This window comes from Lolium rigidum, chromosome 2 (genome assembly GCF_022539505.1).
Source record: "Lolium rigidum isolate FL_2022 chromosome 2, APGP_CSIRO_Lrig_0.1, whole genome shotgun sequence".
Lineage (NCBI taxonomy): Eukaryota > Viridiplantae > Streptophyta > Magnoliopsida > Poales > Poaceae > Lolium > Lolium rigidum.
Genome location: NC_061509.1, coordinates 125,532,858 through 125,553,218, shown reverse-complemented (window position 1 = coordinate 125,553,218; position 20,361 = coordinate 125,532,858). Strand labels below are relative to the sequence as shown.

At 49.9% G+C, this 20,361-nt stretch overlaps 1 protein-coding gene across 1 annotated transcript; it reads left to right on the top strand.

Moving 5' to 3' along the window:
• The first annotated feature begins 10,653 nt into the window (after window positions 1-10,653).
• LOC124690081 (protein DMP2-like) lies at window positions 10,654-11,304 on the top strand. Its single transcript, XM_047223515.1, has one exon. It carries the CDS (start codon window positions 10,654-10,656, stop codon window positions 11,302-11,304), a length of 651 nt encoding a protein of 216 aa, XP_047079471.1.
• The last annotated feature ends 9,057 nt before the right edge of the window (window positions 11,305-20,361 follow it).

The window sequence follows — 20,361 nt, the reverse complement described above, 5'->3', positions numbered from 1 at the left end:
GACGGCAAGCGCTACATCATAGAGGGAGAAGTGAGGAACGTAAGATATCAGCGACCTCTCTCTGATCACCTCCTCAACAAGTATGTGGGTCAATACGACCAACGCCGGCGAATCAACGACGATGATGAAAAAGATCGTCTGGCTAGGGACGACAGGAGACGTCGTCGGCATGATCGCGACGAGGAGCGATATGAGCGCCACGCCAAGGAAAAGTCGAGGGAGCAAGACGACGAGGATAGGCACTGGGACTGCCCCTTCTTCAGATACTGCTGGGATTCAGGAATGAGCCGATTGCCTAAAATCGGCAACCGCCTGAATGTAAACAAAAGAAGAAGGATGCGGCTAACGTGTCCGTGTTCAAACGTCTAGGGCCTCTCCCGCCTCGGAACAAGCATGCTCGAGTCCGCTCGGGTGGAAGATCTCGAGGAACTAGAGGACGATGATGAAGAAGAAGACAAGTATCATCGGCCAAGGTGGTGCCCCGATGGGCTCGGCCGTTCCCAAAAACGAAGGGTTCAGCGTCTACGTGGGTTGGAGGAAGCTGAAAGGTTATACCTGCACACGTTGAGGAAGGCGCGGCCTGATCTGGCCGCTAAAATTCAGCGAACCCCGGAAGAAGAAGGTCGGCCACAAAGGAAAGAGTGGCGCCCGGACAAAAGAAAGCCGATGATGAGACATCGGCTGGCACAAACATGGTCTTCATCCTTCCAACGGAGTTTAGCGCTCCAGGATTAGACGAAGCACCTGTGGCACAACTTGACTGCGGCCCACGGCCGGTCATCTTTGAGAAGCCACGAGAGAGAAGCTACAGGCATCTGAAGGCCCTGTACTTGCGAGGTTACATCAATGGGCAGCCTGTCAACAAGATGTTGGTGGACACCGGAGCGGCAGTTAACATTATGCCATACTCCATGCTACGTCGGTTGGGACGCTCCAGCTCGGATCTGATCAAGACCAATGTGACACCGAGCGATTTCAACGGCCAAGCATCTGACGCACAAGGTGTTCTGAACGTGGATCTGACCGTAGGAAGGAAAACTGTCCCTACGACATTCTTTATTGTCGACAGCAAGAGCTCCTATGCTGTCCTACTAGGGATAGATTGGATCCACGCCAACTGTTGCATTCCATCCACGATGCACCAATGCCTAATACAGTGGGATGGAGATGAAGTAGAAGTCATCCACGCAGATGATTCAGCCGAGATTTCAACGGCTGGCATGAACGTTTGGGTGACATCAGGCCAAGAGCCACTCTCAGGCATCAATTTGGACGACTACGAGCGCATCGACGTGACAAAGGACGGGGTGAGGCTGGTTTTATCCACCAGCCTGACCGTGTAACAAAAGCAACATCGATGGACAAACGTGGCGATGCCGATCCAGGTGATCGGCCCCAAGGATTTATGGAAGAACATCGCAAAACCTTCATCAAGCAAGCAACATGGAGGCCGATTCCAGCAATCGGCCAAAATTATCCTCACCATACATTCTGCCTGGGTTCAGCATTTGATCCAACAGGGAATACCTGAAGAGCCGATACCATCAAATCCCTTGAAAGAATCGGCTCGGGGGGCACCTAGGTGGATAAAACACGAGGATATGAAGTAGAAGTGTCTTTCAAATGCCCAGCAGCCCAAGATATTCTTTGATGATGGGTATTGAAGTATGGGGGCCGATACATAAATCGGCCATAAAAAATTGAAAAAATTTTAAGCATAGCCGATGCGCAGACATCGACTTAAGGATAGAAAGCCGATGCATGGCCATCGACTCAAGAGGTACAACTGTTATAAGCAGAGGCTCAATGGAGCAGGAAGTGGGTCACGAAGAGAGACTCTACTGGAAGAACTCCTCAATGGAATGGTTTGGTGGCTGAGATCCTCTCTTCAAGAACCTCCAAATTCTTTTTGCAAGTATTCGAGTCCGCAATATCAGCTGGGGCAAGTTTGAGGGATCATGACCCTGACCAATGCCAAGAGCAAGCATGGACGTGCGGATCAGGTTAAGGATGGGTTGCATCAAATCCGCCAAAGGAAAGGAGCCGATCCGACCAGCAAGGCGCAAGAAGTGGACCGAAGAAGCTCGGGGGCAGCTCACCCCGAAGGTTCTCTCGCTCCGGGGAGCCGATTTTGTTGAAATCGGCTGGCTCGCATTATGACTTGGAGGCCGATGGTGGCACATTTGGCTGACTCACTACTTTTCTCGCCTTAACCGAGGCTCGGGGGCAGCTTGCCCTGAAGGACCCTTTGCTATAGGAAGCCGATTTTGTTGAAATCGGGCCGGCTCTGCATCTCAACTTTTTTGAGGAATGGTTGCTGCGGGAAAACGGAGCGCGGAGCCCGTCCTGCGAAGTATCAGCTCCGGCCCCCGGGTTGATTCAGCAATGGTCCTAGAGCTCTCCCGAAGACAAAGGTTGCCGTTAATAATACGCTCAGTGACTGCGGTTTGGACCTGTTCGGTTGGAAGTTGGGGATCTAAGTTTGAGCAAGGTTCACAGGTTACCATTTGAGGAGGTGGCTAAATTGGTCTATCTCGAAATTTATCGTAAGAGGTCGATGCGTTGCCATCGGCTCATTGAGCGTTGATCAAACTAACAATCGGCAAAATCAAGTTAAGGAAAAGTCTTCTTCATTAATAAGAGAGGATTGTTACAATGAAGAGCCGATTGCTCAAAGCAAGGAAGAGCGAAAGAAAGAGCCGATTGCTCAGGGACTACTAATCCTACATTACTAATCCTCGCTAGCATCATCGTCCGCGTCGGAGTTGCCGTCGGCGCTACTGCCGGAGAATTCCTCGTCGCTGCTGCCCCAGCCTTCGGCCGGAGCTTCTTCTTCCTCGTCATCATCATCATCCTCGCTGTCCGCCCAAGCGCGGAAGCGCTTCGTCGGCGGGTACCCAGCGGAAGAGGAGGAATCATCCTCCTCCTCCTCCTCTTCTCCTTCCTCGTCATCATCCTCGTCCTCGCTGTCCGCCCACATACGGGAGCGCTTCTTCGGCGGGAGCCTGGCGGAGGGGGAGGCCTCTGTCTTCTCTACTTCTCCTTCTTTCTCCTCCTTGTCGGAGGAAATGGGGTTCGCCCCGGAGTGGAGGTCGTCTTCATTCTTGCTCTTCGGCGAAGATTGGAGGGGGAGGCCTGAGGGGGAAGAGGAAGAGGAAGACATTGCTACAGGGGAAGAGGGTTTTTTGGGCGCTGTTGGACAGAACAGAGCAAGGGGATGAAGTGGCGAACCGTTCGGCACAGATAAATAAAGGGGGTGTAGTGGAGATTTAATGCCATGACGGTTCTCGAGGACGTGATGCCGAAATTATCAATTCGAGCAGAGAAGCCCGGGAGGCGAGGCGAAATGATGGAAGATTCTGAGGCAGTTCTGCTCTGCCACGACATGACCCGACGGAGGAAAAGCGTAATGATTTTGGAAATGTCATTTCCAAAACCAGGGGGGCATGTGTTATCACCAGAATTTGACCGGATCAGAGGTGGGCCGCGATTGAAGATGGGTTTGAAGAATATATATATAGAAGAAATACATGAATCGGCCTTGTGTACCAACTTTGGGCTAATTGCCCGTGTATCTGTACCATAGTAGGATACGTGTCGGTTAGAAGTTAGAGTTTTACCCGTGCACGGTTAGGTGCACGCCTGAATTAGAAAGTCCCCCGGACTATAAATATGTATCTAGGGTTTATGAAATAAACAACAACCAACGTTCACCACAAACCAATCTCGGCGCATCGCCAACTCCCCCGTCTCGAGGGTTTCTTCCGGGTAAGCACCATGCTGCCTAGATCGCATCTTGCGATCTAGGCAGCACACGTTTATTCGTCCTCCATGCGTTGCTCGTACTGAAGCCTTTTTGATGGCGAGCAACGTAGTTATCATAGGTGTTTTAGGGTTAGCATTGTTCTTCGTATCATATGCTATCGCCGTGCAACCCTTAGGCATCTAGCCGCCCTTACGCCTGTCACGGGTGTAAGGGCGGCACCCCGCTTGATCATTGTTTAGTAGATCCGATCCGTTATGATTGCTCCTTGTTCTTCAAGGATTATTTTAATATCTGCATTGTTAGGCCTTACAAAGGGTTGGAGGATCCAGCGGCGTGTAGGGTGTCGTTTGCTAGCCCTAGACAGGACGTTCCGAGGATCAACCTCGTGTTGGTTTTTAGGTCCTATCTAGGATCGGCTTACGATCATCGTGCGCGGTCGCGAGGCCAATCACGAGTAGGATGTTCCGATTGTGCGGTGAAAACCCCAAATCGTAGTAGGTCGCTTCAGCTTTATCTTGATCAAGCAGGACCACCATCTGATCGTACACCTCGTACGTATCATGGGTGGATCGGCTCTTTGAGCCGATTCACGAGACAACCCGAGAGCCGATCGAGGCTCGTATTTAACGTTTACGTGTATGCCATGCAGGAAATTAAGCGAGGCATCATCCAACACCTTCTCGACCAGGTATAGGTCAGGTGGCACGCCCTTGCATCAGCATCGGACGTGTGTGCAGAAGGCTTTGCGGGCCGTCGCTCGGAGGGACCAGGGCCAGCCGCAGTCCTGGGAGATTCCCGGCTCTACGGTGTTGCCCGTCGCTGCCCGCCGGTGGATTTCTGACCTCATGTATGCATGTTACATGCATCACCTAGCTCCGCTGCGATCGATCTATGATGTCTCCATCCTCTGACGACTTTATTTTTGAACATACCGATCTCGCTGCGGTCGAAAACGACCCTAAATTGGTGGCTGATTGAAATGGTTGCGGCCCGATTCAGGTGACAGCAGCCACGAGCGAGCGAAGTGGAGTGGGTGAGGAGGGCAGAGGAGGGTGCGAGCTTGCAACAGAGGCAATCGGTATTCTCCGGAGTGAACACCGAGAGGCACAGGCAATAAAGTGGCGAAGTTGTGTGCGCAGGTGGAGGCATTGGACTTTAGCTCGGCGGGGTTGCGGCCTAGTATTTTTATGAGACGCGGAGGATATTATACTCCTCTGAACAATTTAGGAATCCGTTAGAGAGGCAAAACACAATCTTTTGCTGCACCAAGACATATTAGAGGTTCGGCTAGTAAATATTCCATAGACCATAGAGACTATGTTTTTTTACAGCACAAAAATGATGCTTGTTTATCTTCGGCACCGATCCCTTACTACGGTAGGCTCACCAAATAAGTAAATATTTCATCTGATCACTAGTATAAGATGTTTCGGAAAATTATATTAGCTTGCCAAAATATCTTATACTATAGTGTACTTCCCCCATTAAGGATTATAAGTCCTATGATTTTTTTTTTCAATTTGTTACTATAAGGTCTATTTTTTGTTGCTATAAGGTCGATTTATTGCCCTCTTTCTCTCCTTCAATGCATGTTTTTCCTTTTTTTTTTCTCTCTCTCTCTTCTCTCATGCAATTGAAACTATTGGTACATGCAATAATTCATGAAGGGTTTGCGCGTATCTGTAGATCGTAAATTTGATCATGATAATATAAGATATACATTATAAAACATATATCACTAGAAACATATATTCTACTATGTAATGGTATATATTTTTTGTACAATTTATATTATGTTGGCAAAATTAACAACCTAGAAATATATGAAAGCGTGGAGAAAGTATGAAGTATCTTAGTCTTAGCAAACTAACCGGAAGTCTTATAATCCATAACAGAGCGAGTATTAGTGAACTGATTGAGTATTACTCTGTTCAATAAGGATGCGGTTCCTTGCAAGTGTATTTCTGAGCATGTGTTGGGCCAAGTTTGGTTCGTTTGGTGACACAACTTCCCGCGTAACGTGCATCGCACGGTTCTTAGAGCACCTCAAAATTTGGTCCGCGAGGCACGCTCAATTTCAGCGTTTCCAGCGTGCCAAGCTCTGGCAAGTGAAAGAGTGGGCCCTTCTTGGCTCTGTGCATGGACACTTTGTACGTAAGCTTGCTTCCAATCTAATACATTTTAATCCTCCTCCGATCTACATAATGGTGCTTCAGTTCGTGATGAGCTCTACATGAAAAAATATGCGTCTCGATGTTGCGAATCTATTCCGACAACCTGTTTGGAGTTTTGTTGAGTTCTGAATGTCAATTTCGTGTTTCGTTTGGAGATTTTTGTTCGAATTTTGTTAAATTAGTGGGGATCGGTCGATCATTTGGAATTTCCTTGGAGTAAGTTCATCTCGCTATTTTGCACAAACTTTCGTGTTCGTAGTTTTTCGTTTTGACATTGGTAGATGAGTGCTTCTTCATCTCCCTAATACACTGTACTGATCTGTAGATCTACTTGTATACGTATGACAAAACAAGAAAAATTGAACACAAAATTTATGTGCCACGGTGCGGTGAAATTACTCCTCGAAGATAATTTCAAATGGTCGACCGTGTCCCAGGAATTTGACAAAATTTGTCTAAATAAGCTCCAAAGGAAACACCGTAATTTAAACACTCGATCAAACTATTAACCGATCACGGGAATGAAATGACAACATTTAGGCACCTATCCTTTTCATGTATACTTTACCTCGAATCGAACCATAGTTGTGTAGATTAATGTGAATTAAGACAAACTAGCTTAGTTTGCTAAAACACAATGCATTCAAAGTCTCATGCTACGTATTGGCAAACCCTAACCCGCCCCTAGTGTGAATTAAGACAAACTAGCTTAGTTTGCTAAAACACAATGCATTCAAAGTCTCATGCTACGTATTGGCAAACCCTAACCTCCTCCCGAACCCCAACCCTAACCCGCCCCCGCGCGGCGGCGCCGCGCCGCCGCCGGGGCGCCCACCTCCGCCCGCCCACTCCAGCCCTCCCCCCGGCGTTCTCCTCTCCGCCGCCGCTGCCGGGAGCGCCGCCAGGCAAAGCCTGGTCGGTGTGGTGGCGGCGGCGGCCATCCTCCTGGCGCCGAGTTGCGGCGACGACGGCGCTCGTTGTCCTCTCCCGCGGCGTTGGTGCAGCGAAGGGACGTCGGCCACAACGGATCCGGGGACCGCAAGATGCAGCGGCGCCTCCTTTCAATCTGATCCGGTCCCCATGGGGATCGGGCGGAGGGGATGGGCGGGCTCCTGCGGGCAGCGGCGTGCGGGCTTCGTTTGTGTCCCTTCCGCTTCACGAGGGTGCTTGGTGTTTCTACTCTAGGCATGGCGGTGGTGGTCTTCTCTTCCGCCGGAGGAGATCGGCTAATTGTGTGGCTAGCCGTGGCGGATCTCGCGATCTATCGCCTAGCTCCCGATGGCGAGGCGCAGCTGCCGGTGAAAGCCGGCTCGGACTTCGGTCATGGCGGATGATGGCGGCGTGCTTCATCGTTACCTTGTTGAAGGCATTGTCTCTGCAGCCTGCGTTCTTCGCCTGGGCTGCTCCGGGGGAAATCCTAGACCCGGGTCTCCTGGATCGGACGATGGCGGCGCGCAACGCCGTTCTCCCTGTTGGGGGCATCGTTTTTGGAGCAGACAACGGATGGCGGTGGTGCTGAGGTGGAGCGGTGTGCCTTCGCTGTGTCGACATCGTCGAGTCACCGCGGCATGGTGCAGTGGTGTCTCGGGACGGATGCAGTGTGATGGACTCGCGCAGGATGGTGGAGTCGTCTGGCGCCGTGGCGGCATCGATGGCAGGCTGACATGGTCAATGCAATGATCTCTCTTGAAGATGGAGTCGAGGAAGACGGCGGTAGCAACTTCTATGGCGTAGGCGTTGGCGTATGCTGGAAGTCTGCTTGACTGGATGTGCTTCTCATCTGCTATTGGGCGGCCTGGGAAGGCATTTGGTTTTTGGTTGATGTGAGGTGGTGAATTGTCACCCCCTTCATCCCTCTGTAGGTTTAGCGAGGTGGCTTCGAGTTTGATCTTTTGTATTGCTCTTGTAAGGTGTTGTGAATCTATACCTAATAATAAAAGCAAAAGAGCTTCTTGTCGGTCCGTTTTTTATTACCCCTAATTTTCTTCCTAATTACAACCAATGCCACCGGTAAGTCATAACCGTTCGTTTTGTCCTAAACTAGCGTTCCGAGGATCGTGGTTGTTCTTCCCGTGGAGACTACCTGTCAAGCCCATAGGCCACGGCCCAAATAAATGAGTCCACGTTTCTGCAAAGAAAAAGAGAGCTGTAATATGACACGATCATATATTCTAAAAAAACTATGCGATGGCATTACAGAAGATCGAACTCTTCATCGAAGCCTACTCTGACTGAAACTTTGATCGAACACGTAGGACACATAAAAAGGACTCAATACCTCGATCGTAACACAAAAGGTTCCGCTCGTGCTCGACTCTGCCGCCGACCCCTGGTTCAACGAAGAGGCCTCATGGGGCAAGGATAATGACCGCCGCTACTCCGCTAGCCCTTGGTTCGACGAGGAGGCCGCCTGGGGCGAGCCGGCGAGGAAGACCGCCACCGGCACCTGGTTCGACGAGGACGCCGCCTGGACTGTCTGGGGCAAGGGCGATGAGGGCTCCGGTGGGTAACATCGGTGGAAATCATCGGGGCAAGATCTTGCAGGTCGGAAGTCGGAGAGGAAGCCGAGAGCTCGGGTCAGGGTCTCGCAGGCCGGGAGATTTGCGTCCGGGCGAGTGGTTTGGCCGCCGATGAGCTCTACAAGAATCGGCGGGCAACCTCCATGGCAAGGACGAACGGCGCAACCCCTGGTCTGTCCGTCCCGCTCGTACGTGCTTGCGGAGCATTGCCCTGAACCGGAACAGACTCTTTGTACCTGATGAACCGTGGGTCGTCTGGACTGTCCTCCCGAGACGACGACCATGAAGGCAAAGCGACCCTGCCGCAGATTCCTCGGCGAGAAGCAATTATCAATGGAAGCTCGTGCACAGAGTGACGGCTGCTGCGTAGAGCAGCGCTGGAGGGTGCTTCGCACAGAGAGCCGGTCGTCGGTGACGAACACCGTCCACACACTCCCCGCCGCCAATTTACTCAATGGACGAGGATGCCTCCCTCCATGGCCCATATAATCTCGATAGTCTGCGCCACAATCCTCGGACGGAGGCCGGTCATGACTCTGGCGCAGCCATTGGAAGGCCGAGCAAGACTGCATCAAGAACGGCACGACCGGAAGTGGCCACCTCATCCTTGTCGTTTGCCAGAGCTAGGAATCTAGGATGCACTATGAGCGGGAGTCATCTCTAATGTTCCTCTGCGGAGGCGCGCCTGCACTACCAGCCGTTGGCCTGACGCCTCGCCACAATCGTCGGGGACGGATCCAGACTTTGCCAACGACCAAAAGTTGCCTACGTCCTGCTCATCGGTGAGTTGCACCTACGGCAGTCATCAATCTGGAATACCAAGTGCTTTAACCTCGGCACGATGTCATTGCTATATTAAATTCCACAACCACTTAAGAACCAGGATGTTGTTTTGGATTGCCGAGTAGCCCATGTATAAGCTTTCATGATTGTTCAACTGACTAAGCTTATTCGGGTACTGAAGAATATATTCTTTTTCTGACTACAAAAACCATGTGTAGTCTAATCTCAGGTCCTTATATGCAGGCATCTATCTCACAATGGTTTATACACATGCTGATCTAATCTCACACTCCATTTTATCCCTCAAGACACCTCTATTCAGATTGAGGCCGTAGATAACTCAGCAGTCAGCTGCACCCTGCAGTTGCTATGTTCAGAGATGGTGTCTGTTGTGGTTGGCTTGTCGAGTTTGCACAATGCTCATATGCACAAGGAGAACAATAATATGAGTGCGTGCGTTCGCGTTTCATTAGTAAATTTTGCGGAGAACTTCACAGTCGTCCCATTAATTTTTTTTTTTGAAAAGTCTGGTAGCAGGTTTAATTTTATTTTTTCTCTCTACTAAGTTCTTGACGAATTTCCACATGAGTAATTTCTATCTTTTATTGTTCCTGAAATTCTAGATGAATTTTGATAAGAAATTGAGCTTGCCCCATTAAAAAATAGATTTTAAATACTGAAATTCTCTAGGATCTAAAAAATATTCAATAAAAATACTTATTTTCTCAACGCAACTTTTTTTCCTCCTCCCGGTGCATCGCACGGGCCATTTTCCTAGTAATCTAATAAAAAAAGCCGTGTGCATCCTTTGGATGCAGAAGCTGGGGCGATATTTCCCCCATTTCGAAAAAAAAACGTATTGGCAAACCAAACCTCGTGCGTATTTTTCTCCCACGTGCTCAAATGGGCTTGTTAGCGTTCAAATTAGATGCAGAAAATATGGTTTTAGACTTGACGCAATTCATCGTGGCTCTAGGGAGAAGATCTCTATAGATGCACAGAAAACATACGAACAACCAAACAGCTCTAACGCTCTAAGATACTTCGGCTGGCTGAAATAGGAGTTGAGGGATGGCTGGGCTGGATACATACGGGTTCGGCCGATGTCTGGGACGCATTCGACCTTTCGAGCACGCAGTTCCTTGTTGCCGTGACCAAACTACGTGTGCCATCATATGCATGCATGTGCGAGTGTCTACGAATATTAATTTTGGGCATTGCCTGCCGGCCGGTATCCTACTCTGGTATAGCTTGCAGCAACAAATGTGTTGCTTGTTGTATGTTGAACTGATCGTTCGCGCACTATATAAACCGGAACCCAGAGAGGCACTGTTGCCATCCAATGCATCTGAATGTCTCTCACTTGACCAGGCGGCCTCTTGAGGATTCCTCGACCGATCGGCCTCTCACCATGGATCCCATTTCCAATGGTATGCACATCCAGATGCCGGTGCCGGACCAACAATCCTCCTCTCGCGAGGCGTCACCACCGCCGAGCGTTGCCGGTAAGCCGCCTGTGGACAAGACGCTGTCGAGCGCGTCGGACCTGCTGAAGCTGCTGCCGACTGGCACGGTGCTGGCGTTCCAGGCCCTGGCGCCGTCCTTCAGCAACCACGGCGTCTGCCACGCGGCCAACCGGTACCTAGTCCTGGCGCTCGTCGGCGGCTGCGCCATATCCTGCGTCCTCCTCTCCTTCACGGACAGCCTCGTCGGCCGCGACGGCAGGCTCTACTACGGCGCGGCAACGTTCTGGGGCTTCTACCCCTTCAACTTCACCGGCACGCGCGCCGAGCGGGAAGCGGTGTTCAAGGACCTCTGCAGGTACCGGGTGACGCCCATGGACTTCGTGCACGCCATCTTCTCCGCAGTCGTCTTCCTCGCCGTCGCGTTCGCCGACGCCAGCATACAGAGCTGTCTGTTCCCGGACGCCGGGCCGGACTTGAGGGAGCTACTGGTGAACTTGCCTCTTGCCGCTGGCTTCCTCGCTAGCATGGTGTTCATGATCTTCCCCACTACCAGGAAGAGTATTGGCTACACGGACATGATGCCACACTCGCACTAACGACAGTCATAAAACCTGAGTTCATTCGTTCCCTATTGTAAGTTTGTAACTCATGTATTGTAGCTCCGTATTGGTATTATCCCTTGTATTACACTTTGTACACTCCTATAAATATACTAGCTGAATACCGCTACGGGTCTTACAAAAAATTATTATCATGCATATCAGATGCCAAACATAACTCATATGTTAAATTCGAGCTCCCTATGAACCGCGGTACTACGGGCCATCAAACCTGAACCTTGTGGCCTCCGTGTTGAACGTGATGAAAACCTACGCCAATGTAAGCCCGCAGTCGATTGCAGCCCAAAGTTGACCATGTTGCCTTTGGTGGTGATAGCGCCGAGCCGTGCCTATTGCGTTTCTACGAATTGACCTTTACTGAATATTTTGAGGCCGTGGAAAAAAATCCTCGACAGGACAAAGCTTTTAGGCCATAGAATTTGTCTACCCAAAATTATTTTTTTCCTCGATGGGACAAATTTTTAGGCCATGGAGAATTTCTGCACCAAAATTATTTTTTCCTCGACATGACTAAGCCTTTAGGCCATGAAGAATTTATCTACCTTATTTTTTCCTTAATGGGAAGAACTTTTTAGACCCTGAAGAATTTCTGTACCGAAAATATTTTTAGGCCATGGAGAAATTCGCTACCGCAAAATCATTTATCCGTTTACAAGATGCATGTATTCTAAGTTATGGACAGAATAAACGAGTATTGAGATGTCTCAAATAATCGATCACTCTGAGCACATACTTATTTTCCTATATAATGTTTACAAACTTATTGCACAATAAATCTAAATATCATCATATCAAGTAAACCTTTATCAATATCCTTTTATTTTCCATACTCGTGAGACATCACACGAACGTATATGTATACATACTTGTCGCAACAACTCCCCTCGTCCTCTTTTTGAAGATGTTCCTCGCCTGATGTCTAGGCGGAATAGGTTGGCTGGAGGACCAATTGAGCAGGATGCCAAGATTGGTGGGGACGATTCCAGCTCGAGAAGGAACGGCGCCAATTGAGCAGGAGACCAAGATTGGCGGGGACGATGGCAGCTAGTCCCTCCGTCCCAAAGCATAGGGTGTAAAAAAAAATCAATTTTTACTCACAAAATAAGGCGCGCGGGTGTCGCTTAGGTACAATACTATGGCTAATCTCCCAGGAATACCCTTCTCTTCGTCTCTTCTCCTCCTCAAACGGCAACCACCAGCAGTAAAATAGAGCGTCGTCGTTGCTTCGATATCTGAGTAAATCTTTTACTGCCCCACGCCCATCCAATAGAAAAAGAATGGCTCCCCTCCACAACAATCAATCTCCTTCCTCCAGATCTTCTTCTCGCGTCGTTTCCCAACATCGTGAGCAATCCATGGCGTCGAGGAGGATTTTAACCGGGCGAGGAGGAGGAAGGTGCGGGAAGCGGCCTCCATGGTGTGGACAGCGGCGTTCATGGACTTGGCGTTTTCCTGGTCGTCGGCCACCCATGGAATGCCCGCGGAGGAGCATGCACCGACCGGGAGTGGTGTTGTGGGCGAGCAAGGGCGGCCTTCCCGCGCTGTTGGTTGACCACTGTGACCTTCACGTGGTGTTGGGTGTGCGCGGCGGTCATCCTGTGGTGGGCGAGCACCGCGGCGTTCGCCTGCTTGTGGGCGAGCCTCGCGGCCTTACCCTGCCTCGCGCTACCAGCTTGAACGTGCAGGAGAACGAAGCAATGGTATGAACTGCAGGTGCCCCTCGTCGGCGAGAGCTCCCCACACCTGTTCTCCCATGTTCATGTTCGCCGGTGCTCGACTAGTCGACGAACGGAGGGCCACGGCCGCATCCGCCGGTGCTCAACTCGCCGACGAACAAAGGTCCATGTCCGAGTCCGCCGGTGCACTAGTAGAAAAAGGGCCTTTAGTCCCGGTTCATAACGGGCTTTAGTCCCGGTTGTGCAACCGGGACTAAAGGGTCGAGCACAAGGCCCTCCTTTAGTCCGGAGTTGCTTACTGAACCGGACTAAGAGCATCTCCACTCGTTGGCGCTCCCCACGCCCAATCCGGCGAAATTTTCGTCCGGATTGGAGGAAAATTTGGCCTGGGGAGCGCCGAAGTTCCAGCTGTCCCCGGCGAGAAACCCCCAACCTCGACCATTTGACATATTTCAAACAAATTCGACATAAAATTTAACAAGTTCGGCGAGCAATTGGAGGAAAATTGCTGAAACAAATTCGGCGATAATCAGTACAACGTTTAACAAGTGCTGAAACAAATGAAGCACACAAGTTCACAATTTTTGAAACAAATTATGACATACTAGTTGGCGTCGGCGTTGGCGTTGCCTCGGAGCGCCCATATGTGCTCCACCGGATCATCTTGCGTACTGCTGATGCATTGTAGAGTCTCGAATCTCCCGTCGCATAGCAATGAAGGCGGCCCATGATGGAGGCGCCCGGTGATTAGGCTGTGCAAGAGGACCCTCTCTCTCATATGGTGCTTGTTGCTCAGCCAGAGGAACCGGATGTTTTCGCTCATTTTCAATAATCATATTGTGTAAGCACACACAAAAATTCATCACCTCCCACATCTGATCTTTGGACCAAGTCATAGCGGGGAATCGGACGACAAGCAAATCTCTCGCTGGAGGACACCAAATGCACGCTCGACGTCTTTTCGGCAAGCTTTTTGTTTCTTGACAAACTCGCAAAGTTTGGGGGTGCTAGGTTTCGAGATAGTCTTCACAAATGTTGCCCACTTTGGATAGATACCGTCTGCAAGGTAGTATCCTTTGTTGTAGTGCCGACCATTGATCACATAGTTCACCGGGGAGCATGACCCTCAACAAGCTTGGAAAAGATCGGGGAGCAGTTTAGGACGTTGATGTCATTGTTGGATCCGGACATACCAAAGAAAGAGTGCCAAATCCAGAGATCATGGGTAGCCATCGCTTCAAGTATCACAGTGCAGCCGTTTTTGTGACCCTTGTACATTCCCTGCCACGCAAACGGACAGTTCTTCCATTTCCAATGCATGCAGTCAATGCTTCCAAGCATCGCTGGAAAACCCCTAGCTTCATTTGTTGCAACGATCCTCTGAGTGTCTTCGACAGTGGGTGATCTCAAGTAAAAGTCCCCGAACACTGCTATGACGGCCCTGCAGAACCGGTAGAAACAATCAAGGGCGGTGGACTCCGCCATCCGAAGATAGTCATCCGCACCATCACCGGGAGCTCCATACGCCAGCATCCTTATAGCCACCGTGCACTTCGCAGGTGACGAAAATCCAACCAAGCCAGGTGCAATCCGCTTTGCATCCGAAGTAGGGGTCAAAGTCTCGGATGGCATACACAATTTGCGAAATAGCTTTCTGCTCATCCTGAAACGACGCCTGAAAACAGTCTCACCGTGCAATGGATTGTCGGCGAAGTAGTCGGCGTACAACATGCAGTAGCCCTCCATTCGCTGTCTCGGCTTGCACTTCCGGCAACCTGGTGCCGACCCACCACGGCGACCAGTTGCCACCCCGGCGTACAAGCTTGATAAGCAACCGAAGATCAGCATGTGCTCCTCGTCTTGGGCAGCGGCTGCCATCTCTTCTCGCATAAGCTCGACGAACATCTGCTCCTCCTCTTCGTCCGAGTCCATGGCCGGCGAGGCAAATAGACGAACACCTGACGGGCGTGGTCGAGGCAACCCGAGCCGCAAACGACAAGGAGTAGGCCGTCGTCGGAAAACAGGCCGGCGAAGGAGCAGCCAGATAGGCCGTCATCGAAAGACGGCGGAATATAGGCAGGTGGGGGAGGAGTGGCGGCGGAATCTGGGCAACAAGCCGGCGGGGAGGTGACGGCAGCGAGAGAGATACGAGGGGTGGGGGAGATTTTTGAGCGAGGTGGCGGTTAGGTTCGTGTGTCCAGTCGCCGACAGAGCGGGCCCTTCCCCGCTTTTCACTCGTCCAGACTCCCCGATAGATCCCCGGGGGACCGGGGATGGCCTGGGCCCGCCGGATGGATTTAGGCCCAAATCCGGACGAAATCGAGGAACCGGGGGCGCGACTGGGCCGAATTACTCCGTCCGGATGGGAAAATCGTCGCTCGGGGGCTCGTCGGGGAGACGAGTGGGTTCCGTGCGTCGTGGCGAAAATGTCTCCAGGTGAATTTTTCTAATTTTATTTTTTCTAATTTTTTCACTCCATTTTTTATTTTTTTAGAATTTCTATTATTTCAGTTATTTGCATAGTTTAGTCTCTATGTCTAACTACACTTATCTCTAGTCAAATTACTTACTCGTTGTTAAACTTCCCGCTCGGTCACCCATCCTCCCACTACTCTAGCACTAGCACATTTAACTTCCGAGTTCCTTTCCGTCCCGCATCCAAGTGCTTCGCGCGCATGTATGTGATACTAGTATCATTTCAATCCTATTAACATGTTGGTCGATGTCACATTTCTTTATTGTTTGAATTTCAAATAATTTTTTTAATAAACAAAAGTAATGATGTAATAATGATCTTGAATAAATAAATAAATAAACATTAACTTTTTAATTTATTATTTTTATTTTTTTACCAAACCTAAAACCTAAAAATTTGAAAATCTAAAAATTGGGTAAAAGTAATAGTAATCTTTATGCAGGATGCAATTATGAATTTTTATTTTTTAAAAAGTAAAAAATATATAATCCGTAATTTATAGCAAAAAGTAAAATCTTACTGCTTTCGTATTTTCATTTGGAATTTTGAGAATCTAAAATTTGGCTAACCGGGTACCCACGATGATTTTGATATATTATACGTTTTTTTCCGATGCAAAAGTTAATGCGGTTTTACCATTTTTTAAACTTTTTTCTCTGCAAACGAACAGATGTCCACGGCTTCATTTGCCGGTGCTCGACGACACCCAGGAGAAACAAAGAGTCCTAGCTTCTGTAACAGCCAAAGCCAGGTCAAATGCAGGGAAGGCCAGTATGACAGAGGAACCGGACCTGATGGGAGAGGAAATTGCACATGCCACCTACTTTTGGTGTCTTTGTTGCACAAAGTACTCACTATTGATGTCTGTTGCAAAAAACACCAACTTTACATGTCTTTTGTTGCAGAAAAGTCTAAACTTGGGATTAGTATGGTTAACTCACTGACAAAATAGTTAACAACCAAACTAACAGAGGGGACCACCAAATATACATGATTGAATCAACTCTCCTATCTGTCCTCTCTCCATAAGAACCAGTTCTCCTATATATCCATATTTTACAGAAACAATATGATAGTAATTGGGAAAGTTTGAAATAATTTAAAGAAATAATATGATAACATCAGGTGGCAGACAACATAATATTTAGAGATAGTATTCCATCAGTTCTAGCATATATCAGGTCGCACATACATCAAGCCACACACAACAAAAGGTTACAGCCATCTTATATTTCATTCATTTTGATTGGCCTCTGGTTGATAGCCTAGACCCGCTGTGAAGTAAGAATAGAGTCTTGTGCTTTCATACCCTTACATTCCTAAATTCGAACCTCTTGCACCTGATGATCTTCCTGTTACAGCAAAATTTTGATGAGCAGAAGTCTGTCGAGAAACATGAGGTGGAGCTGGCCGTCGAGGAGCTTGAGGTGGTGCAGCAGCCCGCGGCGGCGCTTGAGGTGGTGCAGCAGCCCGCGGCGACACTTGAGGTGGAGCAGAACCTTCACCTCGTGGCGTCCTAGTAGTCTAACAACCTTTTGTTGCGCCTTTCTTATTGCCAGGTGCCTTTCTTAAAGAACCGGATATTCTTTGACATTGATGATTGCACGCACAACATGTTTGCAAGGTATACCCGTTAGGTCCCATTTGAAGCGGACGCCGTCGCCATCTCTCCTCCTCCCATGGCCGCCTCCGCTCGGTCTGATTCCGCGCCGCCGAGATAGGGAGGTGGAGGAGTCAAAGAAGTGGGGAAGAACCCCTCCATCGTCGGCCAGCAGGTCGCCGCCGCCGCTGTTCCTCTCCCGCATCAAACAGCCGCCGCCCTGTCTTCTTTTCGGTCGGATGTATTTTCGTTCGGGAACAGAGGCAACGGGAAGAGCTAGCTCCGATTCAAATTTTTTGGGTTCAATGTATTTGGTGGTGCCCGCTAGCTAGTTACTCCCTCCGTCCACAAATAAGTGTACATCTAGGTTTTTTGATAAGTCAAACTTTATTACATTTGACCACCTTTTTAGGAAAAAGTAGCAGCATTTATGACACTAGATTAGTATCACTAGATCCACCTTGAAATGTAGTTTCATAATATAGTAATCTAATGTCACATATGCGTATAATTTTTGATAATAAGTTGGTCAAAATTAAACAAGTTTGACTTATCCAAAAACCTAGATGTATACTTATTTGTGGACGGAGGGAGTAAGTAGTTAAGTTGTTAACCAAACTAATCCCAAGTTTGGACTTCTCTGCAACAAAATACATGTAAAATTGGTGTTCTTTGCAACATACATCAATAGTGAGTACTTTGTGCAACATCAACAGCAAAAGTAGGTGGTTTGTACAATTTCCTCCTGATGGGACGAGAAGAGGCCCCTCCAGCTGTCAACGCAACGACTGGGCGACCACGGCGTCTGCGCAAACCCAGTCGCTTGCTCGATCCTGCCGTGTGGGCCCTATAAGAAGCGGCGTCGCAGAAGAGATCGGGGACGAATATGATATGGAAAACGCTGACGTTCCTCCGGGGGAACAGCGATCCGATCCCCCGCCTCCTTTGCACGCCACGCGTCCTTGCAGGCAGAAGAAAACGGGAGCACGTGGTGGGGCCCACCCCATCTTACCACCACTACCTTATCTTTTCATCATGCCGATTTCCCCAATCTCTCACGGAGCACGCGTCCATGGCTGGAGATGGAGCACCGCCGCGCGCCCCACGCTGCTGCGCCACCACCTCGCCTACCCCCGCCATGGCTCCCATCCCTCCCGCCTGCTCCGCGCACGCCTCGCCATGATTCACTCCGGCGGCCATAGCCGGATGTGAGAGCCAGGGGAGGTCGTCGGCCGGCACCGTCGCCGGCAAACACCAAGTGTTGCGAACCGCGCCATGCCGCCTGCAGGCTCCGCCATGGATTGTTCAAGGCGGGCGCCGGGTTGCTGATAGGGGCCTCCGTCGATGGCATCGGTTCTACAATAGTCCGCCGCCGTTGCTACGTCTTGCTGCCCCCGCTGCTACATCCGGCCGCCGCCGTCGGCGCTGCAGGCGCCGCCATGGCTCTCGCCGCCGCCGCCATGGGCCTCCCTCCGCCGTTGCTGCAAGGCGCACCGCCATGGCTCTCGCCGCCGCCTCGCAAGGCGTGCGGTCATGGGCCTCCCTCCGTCATGCTCGCAAGTCTGGCCGCCATGGCACTCCTCCGCTGCTTCAGTTCACTGCGGGGCTGCTCCCATCGTGGAGACGCCTTGCTACCAAGCCATGGGGCAGCTGCTACCATTGTGTAGGTGCCTTGCGGGCTACCAAGGCACTGCGGGGATGCTACAGTGTCCTTTGTATTTTGCTACTTTTCTTCTATATTCTTGCTACCATAGCATATATTTTTTGCTACCAATTCTCCGGCGAGGTTTCCGGCGATATCTCCGACGAGGTTTCCGGCGACGTTTCCGACGACATCTCCGGTGATGTCTGGAACTTTGCTACAATACCCGATTTTTTTTGCTACAATAGTACAACATTTTTGCTACATCGTCTCCGGCGAGGTCTCCGGCAAGTCTCCGACGAGATCTGTGTGTATTTTGGGTGAACCGTGTTTTGCTACAATTGTGTTGATTTTGCTACAAACGAACCGTTTTTTGCTACTTTGGTACATTATGGTAGCAAAAGTGGGACTGAGGTATACTGTGACACGTGTCATGATCTGGACGGTCCAATCGAGCTAATCCAACGGCTGTCCACCCGGGGGATTAGAAATCTAATCCCCCGGGGGACGCTCAGCGTGACCCATTCCTGAACCTTCCTTTTTCTCTGAACCTTGCTCCCTTTTGTATCTCTCTCTCTCCCTTTCTCCCAGAACTCCTCCCCAAATCCTCTCCCCTTTGTAATTCGAATTACTCTGAACCATATTCTGAGAGATAATCGAGTGCTGAATCGAAGGGTGTAACAGCTTCATACGAGGAAAGAATTAAAGCAAGTTACTTCCGTGCACGATGTGTTTTTCCGCGTGCGTGGGTAGACCTTTTTTTTTTTGTATCGCTTGCCTGGTTTTCTTCACGGGACAGACACGCTATGCTGGTTTTTTTAGCGGGACGGACAAAGGACTGGTTTCCCTGACCACGCGGGACGGACAAAGACAAACTGTTTTTTTAGATAACGCGGGACGGACAGAGACCTACATCCGGTTCGATTTAGATCTGATTTTTTTGACGAACGAAAATTGATGCTATGATCTGGATCACTGTCCTCGCGTCACGCACAGGCAGCTGGATCCTTAGTCTCGATACATATAGTTACAGGAATCTGGGATAGAGAGAGATAGAGCAGGGAGAGATTTGGGGATTTCTGATTACAGTTCATCGATGCCTCTCTAACCCTTGCCTAGCTCTGTAAGTACCGGTGCGTTGTCTACTTCCTTGGCTTGGGTCGTAGAGTCGCTGGGCTGACGGCCCAAGGCCCGCCTGATGTCACGCTTGCGGTGTCTTCGTGGGCCTGGTATCATAGCAGGTGCCCCTCCTTGAAACGGTGCTTGCCCCCAAGCAGCGGCTCCTGGGAAGCGATGGCGCAAGGCAGCTTCAGATTCCCAGGTCTTCAGTCCATCAGGGAGTCCTGTCCAGGAGACTTGAATTTGCTCCACGAAGCCACGTCCTGCAAGCATATGAATAAGTTCATAAGAGATCATCAGGTCTTGCAAGCATATGAATAAGTTCATAAGAGATCACATACCACGGTACGAGTAAAGAGTACTTGTCAGGAGACGAGGTTGAACAAGGTATAGAGTGATACCGAAGATCAAACCTCGGACAAGTAAAATATCGCGAGACAAAGGGAATTGGTATTGTATGTGAATGGTTCATTCGATCACTAAAGTCATCGTTGAATATGTGGGAGCCATTATGGATCTC

Bases quoted from the DNA above. Each gene is read 5' to 3' on its own strand.
- LOC124690081 (XM_047223515.1), top strand. From the start codon at position 10,654: ATGGATCCCATTTCCAATGGTATGCACATCCAGATGCCGGTGCCGGAC.